This window comes from Tetrahymena thermophila (genome assembly GCF_000189635.1).
Source record: "Tetrahymena thermophila SB210 genomic scaffold scf_8254803, whole genome shotgun sequence".
Lineage (NCBI taxonomy): Eukaryota > Ciliophora > Oligohymenophorea > Hymenostomatida > Tetrahymenidae > Tetrahymena > Tetrahymena thermophila.
The window spans coordinates 288,085-302,350 of NW_002476559.1; the positions used below are offsets into that span (position 1 = coordinate 288,085).

At 20.8% G+C, this 14,266-nt stretch overlaps 3 protein-coding genes across 3 annotated transcripts; 2 read left to right on the plus strand and 1 right to left on the minus strand. All coding sequences in view use genetic code 6, as the record gives it.

Annotated features, from left to right (window-relative positions):
* Positions 1-811: 811 nt before the first annotated feature.
* TTHERM_00002690 (transmembrane protein, putative) lies at positions 812-4,814 on the plus strand. The gene is made up of 9 exons (XM_001008050.2): positions 812-1,055; positions 1,160-1,181; positions 1,261-1,448; positions 1,553-1,668; positions 1,724-1,988; positions 2,180-2,459; positions 2,516-3,938; positions 3,993-4,070; positions 4,151-4,814. The coding sequence occupies exons 1-9, from the start codon at positions 897-899 to the stop codon at positions 4,581-4,583; spliced, it is 2,964 nt and encodes a 987-aa protein (XP_001008050.2). The 5' UTR covers positions 812-896; the 3' UTR covers positions 4,584-4,814.
* A 2,955-nt stretch (positions 4,815-7,769) lies between these two features.
* TTHERM_000002709 (transmembrane protein, putative) lies at positions 7,770-8,189 on the minus strand (the record flags this gene model as incomplete). The annotated part of the gene is made up of 1 exon (XM_012795631.1): positions 7,770-8,189. One exon carries the CDS (start codon positions 8,187-8,189, stop codon positions 7,770-7,772), a length of 420 nt encoding a protein of 139 aa, XP_012651085.1.
* A 2,162-nt stretch (positions 8,190-10,351) lies between these two features.
* TTHERM_00002710 (transmembrane protein, putative) lies at positions 10,352-13,860 on the plus strand (the record flags this gene model as incomplete). Its single annotated transcript, XM_001008052.3, has 9 exons — positions 10,352-10,510; positions 10,602-10,623; positions 10,697-10,884; positions 10,996-11,111; positions 11,163-11,427; positions 11,481-11,760; positions 11,814-13,221; positions 13,279-13,356; positions 13,461-13,860. The coding sequence occupies 9 exons, from the start codon at positions 10,352-10,354 to the stop codon at positions 13,858-13,860; spliced, it is 2,916 nt and encodes a 971-aa protein (XP_001008052.2).
* Positions 13,861-14,266: the final 406 nt, after the last annotated feature.

The following is a 14,266-nucleotide window of genomic DNA, read 5'->3' on the forward strand; positions in this document are numbered from 1 at the left end:
ATTTAAAGTCTTTTTTATCATTTAAGAAGTCTTTGATGATTAAAAAATGTTTTGTAAAATCTTTACAAAATTCAACAAATATTTAAAATTTTTCAAATTATTTTATTTTTTTGAGTTTGTTTTTTAGTTTTTCTTCTGATAGAAATTCATTAATATATAATGTGTTTATTTTGTTTTGTTATTGATTTTGTTGCTCCATTTTTTTATTTATTAATGTTTGAAATCTTCTTAGAATTAAAAGAGGGTTTTTTATTTATCTTTATTTTTAATTTTCAAAATTGATGTGCAAATTTAAAAGTAAAAATTTTAAATATATTAAAAAATTATTTTTGAAAAAATTCCCCATTTTCATTTCAAATAAAACTAAGAACAATTGTTAATATAATTTTTTATATTAAAATTTATTAATTTAACATGATTTATTAAAATGAATTCTAATTTTATATTTATAATATTTAAATTAAAAGTGAGTGTTTGAGAAAAATAAATAAGTAAAAATTATTTCATAAATTTAGGATTGTTAGTTTAATTAAAATATATTTTTTAATTTTAAATAAATACTTTCTTTATATTTCTAATTTGTTCTAAACTAGCAAGTAATGTGTGTGTCTTAAAATAGACTCTTAAAATAAAAAATAATAAATAGTTACTAAAGCAATATCTATCTATTTTACTTAATAAACATATCAATTATTTTTTTTAAAGTTTATGTAAATATATAAATGATTTACTTTTAATGAATGGAATATAAATAAACCAATAAATGTTAAACAGCTATCACAAAAAGTAATTAATAATTAATGTTTGAAATAAATCTATAAAATTTTTTGTAAATAATTAATTAAAAGCATATTTTGAATTCATTCAGTATTATTAATAATAATTATCATATCACAATGATTAATAAGATGTGCTTAAATTCATTCAAAAAATTAGACATTTTTGGAAGTGAAATTACTCTAAATTATAATAAAGAGAGCTTATTTAGGACTCCATTCGGAGGAATTGTAGCCATAATTTGCATTTTAACGCTGGCTTTACTGTTTTTTAACAATGTAAGATTGTTGTTTTTATAATCTATTTATTTCGCACTCTTTGATTAATATCAATTGATCATAAATATAAATATGAAATGCTAAGCTTATTTTATTAAAAATAGATTCTTACACTAATTGGAAAGAGTAATAAAGCTAATACATTAATATATATATATCCTAAAATATAAAATACTGATAATTATTTTTAAAATAACTCATTAAGCCTAAGTTACTGCAGTATCTTCTATAATTTATAATCCTAATCCAGATGTTTTTGAAGTAGGATATAACAAGATGATGATTGCAGTTAAATTTGATCAAGACAACTTCATACAAAGACCTAAGATGAATATAACATTTGAAAAAAGACATTATATCAAATATGATAATGGAACATATGACTAATAGAAAGTAATTTTAATTTTCCTATTTACTATTACTATTTATTTATTTATATTACATATTTTATTTTGGGTATTTAACTGCCTTAAATTTACCTTTTTAAAAATAAAAAGGTCCCAGTTCCTTTAGAACCATGCACAGTAGAGCACTTTTAAGATCTTCCTAATTATAATATAAATTGGGATGATAAATTTTAGTTATCTGGTATAGATGATTACCTTTGTCTTTAGTATATTTTTCCTTAATAATTAATAATCCATTAAATAATTAAACTTACTAAATAGAAAAGGTTAAAATTTTAAGATCGGAGGAACTTATGAAAATAAGGATTTCTATCATATTAAATTTATATTGAAGCAGTGCTAAAACCAAACAAATCCAGTAGAATCATGGAAACCTGTATGTGATACACCTGAAAATATAAATAAAACAACTGAAGATGTTCGCATTAAATTTTTACTTTCTAATACTCTTTTAAATCCAGAAAGTACTTAAGCTTCCATTTAAACATTTGTAGACACCCTAGTGTTCAATGTTTAGCCTCAAAAAGTAATATTAATTTATTTAGAGATACTTTAACTTTTCTATTTTAAGCAGTAAATTTGTTAAATAATTGGGCAAGCAAACTGTATTTATATAAAAATTGTATTTAATTTGTTTAATTTGCATCTAAGCTTATGGCTTAAAAAGCAGAGTTTACATTATTAGTTGCTAAAAATTTAATTATTTATTTAAAAAAGATGTATACTACTGCTAATATAATGCTTAACGAATAAAAAGTGAGAACAGATGAAAGTGTTACTCTTTTTAAAGATATTTAAGAAACGACTTTTGTTTCGTTTAAGTAAGGAGAGTTCAAACAACAATTTTCAGTAGGAAATTTTACAAAATACAGTGAAATATTCTTTCTAAGGAGTAATTTTTCGACAACCGTTAAAAGAACTTTCTTAAAAATAGATTAAGTTATTAGCTACATGGGTGGTTTTTGCTAAATATTTCTTTTAGTTTCTGCAATAATAGGTAAAAAATAAATTAAGTATTTTTACACTTTACTTACAAAAATAATAAATTAATAGTTAGTTAATTTAATGAGTATGTCTATAATATTGAATTGGCTAATAAATTATATGATTTTGACATTCAAGATAAATCTAAAAATCCATATAAACCTCTTGCAAAAAACAATACTTCTTCCTCTTTCAGACTTTGTGTTAAATAAAATATTTCCTCAAATACTCCTGCGAAGTTTTTAACAGAAGGAGATTGCACATCAAAAAATAACTAGATCTAAAATTTAAGATTTAATTAAATGTAAGACTCTCCGCATAAATTAAAGGGTAGAAATAGCTTACAGTAAAAAAATGAGATTCAAGATTAAAATAATGATAACAAAAATACAAATTATTTGACAAAAAAAACAATACTTAAAGAAGAAAATGAAAACAGAGAATAGTAATTTTATTTCTAACAAAACTAAACAAAATAAGAGTCTTAAACAATACTAAATTTACATAAAGAAGAAGATAACTATTCAACTTAAAGACTAGATTCAATAAGACCTATTTGTTTTTAAACAAATAATTCAAAAGTTATTTAATACTCTAAATTTAGCTCACAAAGAGAGATCCCGCTTATAAATTTAGATAAAAATGGTTCTTCATAAGTTAATTATGCACAATAGTTAAAGAATTGTTAACACTAATTAGATCATCAATTGTATGATTAAGATCAGCATTAAGAAATAGACATAGAAAAAATTAATATTGAGGTTAATAAATAGTAACCTTATTAAATAAGATTGGAAAAACCGAGCAGTAAATATAACTTGAATACTATTTCTTCAGTGCAAAGAGGAAGCTTATTTGATGTACAATCAGATGGAATAATTAATACTAAATTTGATGAGTAAGAATAACATTTTACTTAAGTCTATGGTCATAGCTAAAATATAAAAATGAAATAAGAAAAAGTGTCTAATGATAATAAATAATTCTTAGAACAAGAGTTAAAATACATCGTTTAAAGAGATAGGAGCTTGTGGTTGAATATAAAGTATTTCATAAACAAGATTACGTGCGGGAAATTTTATAATACAAATGAAGTGATTTTGTTGAATAAAGCTATTGAAATGGTCAAACAAGATTTAGATATTTTTAATATCCTTGATCGTTAAAAAGAAATTGAAAAATTCAAAAAATTATTCTTAACTCCTGACTAGCAGGTTTTATTCAACTTCTTCCCTAAACCATTAATAAAAGCCAATAAAGATGAAGTAATTTTAACTAGGTATTCTTTAAAGAAAGATGATAAATAGAAATCAATTGACTTAACAAAGCTAAAAAGAAATTAAACAAAGAAACTAAACCTAAATATAAAAAACTTAGCTGTTCTCTCTAAAGCTGTAATGAAATTCAAGCAAAATTTAAGTGGCTAAAAAATTTCTGACTATCAAGCTCTTTTTAATTGTTATGAGAAAATTATGCAGCAAAACAGCTCTGAGTAATTTATTATTTTGCTATATATTTTTTGAATTAATATTATTTTTTAAAATAGAGTTGAGAAAATTGTAAATAAGAAGTTAATTGAATAGCTAGGAAATGAAATGAAGACAATATTTGAAGTTGCTTATATGTAATTATTATTTATTATTGAATAAAAAAATTATACTAATTATTTAACTTTAATAATAATAATAATAATAATAATAACAGGATGAAAAATAAATCTCATGAAAAAGACTAAATTTGTTCATTTAACAGAACAATTTAATAAGTAGCTCCTTCTCAACATAATATTTTTAATCCTTCTATATTTAAGAACATTAATATATAATAACAAAATGCTTCGAGTGTAAATGAAAGCATACCAGAAAGTAGCGACTGTTAACAACACTAAGATTTAAATTAAATATATAAAGAAAACAATGTACCTAATGCTTGTGAAACATCTATAGATAAAGAAAAATAGAACTAATAAGAGTTTCAAAAAAATTAGGAGGATAAAAAAAATATTGAAGAAGAAGTAGTAGAAGAAAATATGGATAATTTAATATTATTTGAATAAGTAGAGCATGATCCTAATTAAGATAATGAAAGTCACTCAACAGAAAAAGAAATTGAAAATAAGAAATCTAATTAGCAATGAAATGTTAAATAATTAATTTAGCTATATTTTTTATTGTGAATCAATAAAGAATGGATCAAAAAACAATCAATATTTAAATTATACTTATTTATAACAAAATAATAACTCTTTTCTTTGTTTGTCTGATTAAGGTTTATATTTATTTACATTGCTAATTTTATAAATTCATTTTTAAATAATAAAATATTACAATGCTTTTAATTACCTAATATATTTTGTCTAAAAATTTACTACTAACTATTGAACAATTTATTTTTAAAAATCCATATTCTTAATTTAGGGGTGCCATATGAATCTTTTATAGGACCAAAGAGAAATATTCAAAATTATTTATTTTATTTTATTTTAAAAACAAAGATTCTCGAATAATTATTTCCTGAGTAAGAAATAAACAAACATTTAATAGAAATATAAATTATTTAATAAAATAAAGAAAAATTTTAAAGAAATAAAAAAGGTTTTGAAACATGATAGGAAAAAAAAAAAAATTTTTAATCAAAGATTTAATTTTATGATGAAGAAATCTATATAAATTTTTTTATCAAATATTTAATCTTGAATTATTTTTTTTTTTACATATAAAATGAATGAGAAATTTTTAAAATCTAAAAATTAAATGTTTGATTAAAAATTTAGAAATAAAGCAGTACTAGGTATGGCTCCATATAGAAAATACTTTATAGTGACCCACCCCCTCATTCTCTTTGGATAAATATAAAATATTAGGTTTAATAAACTTTAATCTAATTTTTTTTATCAATCGTAATAACTAACACTTTTCAAACTTTTTAATAAAAATAAAAATAAATAATTGAAAAGTATAATCCTTATTTAAAAATAATCCTTTTGTGAATATAATCCTTACTATTTTCATTTCTATTGTATTTATTTTTACAATTTAAAGGATACTAATTTTTTACTTTATAAAATCTACCCCAGTCAAAAGGGTCAGGTTATAATAATAATACATTTATTTTATATTAATAAGGAATTAGAAAAAGTAAAACTAAAATTAATATAAATAGATATTTTTAAACTTTATTTTAGACCAAAAAGTGAAATATATAATAAAAACAAAAATAAATCAGTCAAATTCATAAATATCATTATAAAAATTTTTAATAGAAACAACTCTCTTTAGTTTTTTTATTATTTTACTTTTTTGGCTAATTGAAATATATTAAAGATTTTGTAGCAACAAAAGTGATCTGCAAATTAAATTTATTGTTTCATCTTATTATTAATTAAATAACAGAGTTAAGTTTCTCAAGTTTTTACTTAATTTATTGCATAAATTATTAAATTCTACTAGAAAATCTCCTTAAATTATCAAATTTTATAAAATTAGAGACAAATTTTATAAATTTTACAAATTTGCCAATTATCTACAAATCCCACAAGCAAATTATAATTATTCAGTTGCTTCTTAAAACTTCTATTAAAATTTGAATTCAATAGATATACTTTTTAACTATTTCAGCATTCCTAAGCATTCTAAAAATAAATATAGATTTTACCATTCTAAATTGTTTCCTTCTTCATAAATAACAAAACTTAGAACTTCCAAACATGGTATTTACAGTAATGATTAGCCAAATAATTTTACACTTTTATTTCCTATTTAATTCTTTGGTTGTACTACAAAATTTAATTTTTTGAGAAATTGCAAAGAGGATAAATTCTTGAAGATTAATTAGGAGTTATTTTCACCCAACTGATTATTTTTACTGATTGTAAATTCTAATTTTGTTAAAAATTTTAAGCTTTCAAATATGAAAGGAATTAAATTTTCTTTTTATGAGATTTAAACATCATAACCAGTTAATAAACAGTCATTTTCAATTTTTAGAGATATTTTCTGAGGATAATTCTATGATTTACTCTATAATTATTGTGAATTATTCTATTAATTTATTACTAAAAATTTCCTTTCAGCTTAAACTGTACAATAATTGGATTATTTTATAGAATTTTCAAATTAGATAAAATTAAGAGTTTATATTTCTTAAAATAGTTATACAAGGTAAAGCATACTGAAAGAGTATCCTGCCATATAAATATTTTAAAGAAGCATTAATTTGCTCAAATACTATTTAAATAGGATACTTTCTTCTTTCTTCATCAGCAAACTCTTAAAATTTAAAAACAAAAATCCTATCCTCTTTATTTAAGAAATTTTTTAAAACATATTCTCAAAATTTTTCCAATAAATTTGATTGATACCTATAGAAATATCTATGCTTTCTAACTTTTTAGGAAATTTAAAACTGCTTCCAAAATCAGCTTCTTCTTCATCACTTTCAAAGTTTTTTCCATTGATTTTAATTGTTAGACTACTTAAGTTTTGTAAGTTTTCAAAGATCCCCAGTAAATTTTTTATTGTTTCTTTACTGAATTGATCTTTAATTATTTATATTGCCAAAAAAGTTAGACTGTTTAGATTATTAATTGTAGTTATTAATTTTTAAAAACCTAAATCGTTAACAGGAGCATAATCACTTTAAAATTAAATTTATAATTGATCTAATTTTTTTAATTCTATTAAATTATTACTCAATTCTTCCAGACTTTCATACGAAAGACTAATTTTACTTAAAAAACTTAGCTGCAAGCTTTCTAAATTTTTATTTTGTTTTAATTTTGTAAACAAATTTAATAGCTAATTCTCTTCTATCTCTAAAAAATTGCCCAAATTTATCTTCAACTCTTTCAAATTAAATTTATTTTATGCCAAATCTTACAATTACATTGATTAAGGTTTTAATTAAGTTGATGAAAAATCATAAATATCTAAATATAGCTCCTCTATTTTTTCTGAAACACTTATTGACTTAGTTAATATATTTGGATAAAAACTATTATCAAAATAAGTGCAATCAAAATAGATCTTAAAATTTATTACTCTCAATTACTTTATAACTTCAAAAAATTACTAAACATTTAATTAGTAGACCTCAGAAAAGTTTTTCATGTTAGAAACATCGATTTTTAACTCATTTAGCTTTTTGAGAGAATTAAATTATGCTATAAAATTGATAAGTTAGTAAAATTTTATTTCGCAAAAGTAAGAGAATTTCACAGTTAAATTTACTAAGTTGACAAATTTACAAATATCCTATGCTAAATCTTAGAAATTATTTTATTGTTCATAATAATTTAAGAATGTATTTTTTTAATCGCTATCTATCAAAAAATCTAAAATAACTTATTCCAAATTATTGATTTAAGAAAAAAAAGATAAAATAAAATTAATGAGTGAGACTGAAATATAATCTAATTTTATTATTAATTTTTTAAGATTGGGTAAAAAGTTTTTGTAAATCTCTGCATTTAATAGTTGAAATTATTAAATATTCCCTTTATTATAACAATTTATTCTTAGGTCTAATTTTTAAAGATTACTTAGATTTTTTAGGATGCGTAATAGATAATCAAAGCAATTATTAGTGATAATAATTTTATATCCTAAATCAATACTTAATTCTGTTAAATTATTACTTTAGCAAAGCTCTTCTTCAAGTATATCTAAAATGTATGTAGCTGATTAATTACTTTAAACTATTTCAAATGAGAATTACTGTAACTCTGATAAGTATCTTATTCCATGAAGTAAAAGATTCAAAAAGAAAGTCTAATTTTTTAAGTATTTTACAGATATATCTAAGGATCGTAAACTCAAAGAATTTTTATAAAATTCAATTAAACAGAGCTATTTATCATCAGTAGAGATTTGTGAAAATTCAAAGGATAATTTAAGGGATTCTAAATTTTTAAAACTTAATAGGCATCTACTAAGAGTTTACTATTATATATTTGAAAGATGTATCATCATATCGAAAGATAAACTCAAATTAGTTATTTATTAAATATCTTTAAACAAGCAGAGAGACTCTTCAATTACCAAATCATATATTTGAATAAAATTTATTTCTAAAGATTTAAATTCCTTTTTATCATTTAAGAAGTCTTTGATGATTATAAAATGTTTTGTAAAATCTTTACAAAACTCAACAGATATTTAAAATTTTTCAAATTATTTTATTTTTTTGAGTTTGTTTTTTAGTTTTTCTTCTGATAGAAATTAATTTATATATAAAGAATTTGTTTTGTTTTGTTATTGATTTTGCTACTCCATTTATTATTTATTAATATTTCAAATCTTCTTAGCATTAAATGAATATCAATAAAAAACTTTATATTTAATTTTCAAAATTATTTACAGATTGTTAAATTCTTAAAATACTAAATAAATAAATATATTTTTAGATGTTATTTTGATACTTTTATTAATAATATTCATAATTTTTCATTTTATTTTTAAATAAATCAAGTTTATTTCACCAAAAATTTTACTAAATTCATTTTTTAGCAATAACCAAATTTATTTTTTATACAGACCATTAATTTTATAATCTTATTCCAAGAATATTCACTTTAACTAATATCTTTTAATATTAAATATTTTTATTGTTGAATTTACAGTAAGCCAAAGAAATGATCATTTAATTTCAAATATATGAAATTTTAAATATACATTTATATATCTTTCTTAAAATTCACTTCATTTACAAGGAATAAAATAGGACTGAATTTAATTATTAAAATAAAAAATAAATATTTCATTTGTTTTAAGTAAATTTTATCTTTGTAAAATAGCATTTTACGAATTAATAAAATAGAGAATATTGAATATCAAGAGATTTCTATTTAAAAAGACTATATATACTGAATAATAAATTTAAAATATCTAACAGATTTTAAATTTTTATTTTAAAAATTCTATAAAAAAAATATTTATTTTCTTTATTTTTGAAAACTAACCTTCTTCCATAATTTTACTCAGATTTATAGCCAAAAAAAGAATTTTATTCACGAATTTTATGATTAATTAATTAATATAATAAACTCTTTCTATTTTGAATATAACTGAGAAAAATTTTTAATTTTTATTAGCTAAAAATTATTTAAAACTTTAACTCCTTTAGCTAAAATTTAGATGACATTAAAAATTATTTTAGATATTAAATGCAATTTATTTGTTGTAGAATTTAGGGAAAAAAAACTTATGTTAAAATATTATAAATAACAAAAAAATGGAAAAAAAATATTGAATCGACAAAACTCAAAAATTCTCATCACTGATTTTCAAGAATAAAAAATTTTATTTTAGAGTGTTTTCCCCTCTTAAATAAATAAAATAATTGACTTGCTTTAATTAAATTTTTAAAATATTATCTTTAATATAATAATATATAAGAAAAGTAGGTTGCTTTTATATTTAACTTTCCTTATTATTATATAAATTTAAAAGATTCATAAATTTAGAAAATAAATTATTTTTATCTTTATTTTTGAAGAAAATTTCATAAAAAATAGCTGAAAACAACATTGTTTTTAAAAATTGTTATTATTATGCTTTAAAATTTTATTAAAATGTTTATTTTGTAAGAAGAACTATTTATTAAAAACAAAATGAAAATTTGGAATAATCTTATATTTTCATTTAAAAAGAGAGTAATGAATGTGTGGTAATTAAATATATATAAATATTTAATTAGTTTACTTGAATATTATTGGTACTATAATTAATATATATTCTGTATATTTAATCATATCACTAACTTAATCGTTATTTTTAATAGTAATATATATTAATATCAAATATTTGAAATAATAATGAATTTATAAATATTTTTTTAAAAGAACTTTGAATATTTTCAAAAAAAAATATCAATTAAAATTTATAAATTATTATTAGTTTTACATACATGATGAATAAAATATGCTTAAGGTCATTCAAAAAATTAGACATATTTGGAAGCGAAATAGGTCTAAATTATAAAAAACAGAACATATTTAGATCTGCTTTTGGAGGTTTTGTTGCCATAGTTTGTATATTAGTTTTAGTTTTGCTATTTTTCAATAATGTAAATTAATATCTTGATTACTATTTCTAGATTTTTAATATCAATTTTCAATTTTATTTTTTTAGATGATAGTTTTTTTTTAAAAAAATAGGTCCTTACACTAATTTAAAAAAGTAATGATTATTTAGAAAAATAATAATGTAAACTAAAATATGTACTCAAATATTAATTTCAAACAAAAAAAAGCCCAAGTATCTGTGATAGACTCTGTAAACTATGACCCAAATCCTGATATTTTTGAAGTAGGGTACAATCAAATGATGATTGCAGTTAAATTTGATCAAGATAATTATATATAAAGACCAAAGATGAACATAACTTTTGAAAAGAGACATTACATTAGACACGAAAACGGAACATTAGAATAATAGAAAGTAAACCTTTTGTGAATATTTTACAAAAATTAGATAGATTAATTTTTTGAATTTTATTTTGATAATAATTCAATCGATTTAATAAATTTTTTAATAACTCAAAATCAAAAGATTCCAGCAACTTTAGAACCCTGCACCATAGAGCATTTTGAAAATCTTCCTAATTATAATATTGATTGGAAATTGGGTTTTTAATTATCTGGTTTGGATGATTACCTTTGTCTTTAGTATTATTTTATAGTCAATAATAACAATTAATATTTATTATCTTAAAATAGGAAAGGCGAGAGCTTTAAAATTGGTGGGAGATACGAAAGCAAAGATTTTTATCATATAAAATTTATTTTGAGTAAATGTGAAAACCAGACTGATCCCGTAGAGCCTTGGAAACCCATATGTGATACACCTGAAAATATATATAAAACGACTGAGGATGCTAGAATCAGATTTATTTTTTCAAATACACTTTTAAATCCAGAAAGCTCTGATACACCAATATAGACATTTTAAGATTCTTTGATATTTAATGTGTAACCTCAATAAGTAAAATAAGATTTTATTGCTCTTAATAATTATGAATTTATTAATTTAAAAAGATGTACACTACAGCAAATATCATGCTTAATCAACAAACAGTTAGAACAGACGAGAGTGTCACCCTTTTTAAAGATTTCTAGGAGGTGAAATTTGTTTCATTTAAGCAAGGAGACTATAAGCAATAGTTTGCAGTTGGAAATTTTACAAAATATGCAGAAATTTTCTTTTTGAGGAGCAATTTTTCAACGATTGCTTTAAGGACTTTTCTTAAAATAGATCAAGTTATCAGCTACATGGGTGGATTTTGTTAAATATTCCTTTTGTTCTCAGCTATAATTGGTATATTTATTCATTTAATTATATTCTTAATGATATCATAAACACTTTAATAGTTGGATAAGTGAATGAGCATATCTATGATATTGAACTAGCAAATTAACTATATGATTTCGACATTTAAAATAAATCAGAAGCTAATTATAAACCTGTGATTAAAAAAAACAACTCTTTTCAATCCAGGCAAAGTGTTAAATCAAACTTTTCTTAAAATATTAATGCAAAAATTCTGACAGAAGGAGATTTTACTACGCGTTTAAATCAGTTCTAGAATACAAAAATAAATTAAATGCAAGATTCCCCTAAAAATTTTGATAAAAGAAATAGCTTTTTATAATAAAATGGAATTCTAAGCTAAAACAACAAAGGAAGCTTAAATGTAAATAGTACTTTGTTCAAAAAAGAAAGCTTAAATAGATAGTCTCCATGCTTTATCAACTAAAATGAATAAAAAGAAGAAAATTAGATAAATTTGCCTAAAGAAGAGGTTAACTAGGAGAATTAATTAAGCTAAAGATAAGATTCGACTAGGCCAATCTACACATAAAGGAATAGCAACAATTCAAAATTTCTTAATAAAGATAGTCCATTAATAAACCTAGATTAAAATTGTTATTTATAATCTATTGAGCCAGAATAGAATAAAAAGTAAAGAAATTCTTTAGAATCAGATTTGTAGAAGTAAGAGGAAGACAAAGTGATAGATATTTCAAAGATAAATAATTAGTTTTAATTTTAGTAAAAAGATCAAGCTACGAATGAAAAAACATTCAGTAAAAATAATTTAAATAAAATTGTTACTCCAAATAGAATTAGTTTATTTGAGATATAGTCAGAGGGAAATGTAAACAAAAGAATTAATGAGTAAGAGTAGAATTTAACCTAGACATTTGTCTTAAACCACTACACTAAAGAGAGGTAAGAAAAATCTTTCACCTCTGAGAATAAATAGTTTTTAGAGCAAGAGCTTAAATACATCGTTTAGAGAGATAGAAGCTTGTAGCTCAATTTAAAATATTTTGTTAACAAAATATCTTGTGGAAAATTTTACAATACTTATGAAGTGCTTTTATTAAATAAAGCAATAGATTCAGTTAAATAAGATTTGGACATATTCAATATATTAGAGCGTTAGAAAGAAATTGACAAATTAAAGAATCTGCTCTTTTCTCATGATTAATAAGTTCTGTTTAACTTTTTCCCTAAGCCTCTAATAAAATTGAACAAAGAAGGAGAAATTTTGAGCAGAAATTCTTTAAGAAATATTAATAATTCTTAACCTATGAATTTATCAAGATTAAATAAAAGAAAAACAAAAAAGCTTAATTTGAATATAAAGAATATTGCTATATTAACCAAAGCTATTATGAAATTCAAGGAGAATTTAAGCAACAAGAATATATCAGATTATTAATAATTATTTAATTGCTATGAAAAAATTGTTATGTAACAAGATACTTCAGAGTAAGTTTTATTGAAATAGGAATATCAATATTCATATTAAAATTAACATAAATCTAGGGTGGAGAAAATACTCAACAAAAAATTAATAGATTAGTTAGGAAGTGAAATGAAGAATATTTTCGAGATCGCTTATATGTAAAGAAATTTAAATAAATATTTTGAAATTTTTTAAATTAAATTTACTATGAATTTAAACAAAATATTTTTTTTGTTTTAAAAACAAATAAACAAACTATTAGGATGAAGTAAAAGCAACTCAAAAAAGAACAAAATACATCTTTCAATAGAATAAATTAAATAGCTCCATCTTAAAATAATATTTTAAATCCATCCTTATTCTAAAATTTTAAATAAAGACAATAAAATATTTGTAATACTGAGTCAAACTCACCATCTAGTAGCTAAACAAATTAAAATTAAGAAAAATGTTAAGAAAGTGTACCAAAAATCAATGAAATTTCATTTGAAAAAGCGAAATAGACTGAATAATAATTAGGTTAAAACTAATTTAATGATAATTAACATTAAGATATTACAAATTAATTGATATAATTTGAGCAAGACGATGATAACAATATTGATGATAACTAACAAACCAATCAAATTCACTAAATAAGTTAAACGAAAATTGATGGATGAATATTAAATTAAATTTTAAATTTTAGCTCTTATAAAATTACAAAAATACTTTGATTATCTCATTTTAATTATTATAAAAATTATTTTAATTCATGTTATAATTTATATATTTTGCCTGCAAAAGTGAATTTTCTTTTAATAAATATCAAAAATACATAAAAATTAATCTAAATTAAAATTATTATTTACAACCAGTGTTTAAAAGTTTAAAATAGATGGGGGATTTTCAGAAAAAATAATCAAAAAGCATATTTTTAAGGATATATTTAAATTCAAAGCTCTTTGGCTTATAAGTGGAGTGAGAGGAAATTTATAAAAACAGTCCTCTAAATTTTTTTCTTGCATTTAATAATATAAATATAAAATTTTATGTAAATTTTGAATATACATCCTGTAAGTTCTCCTA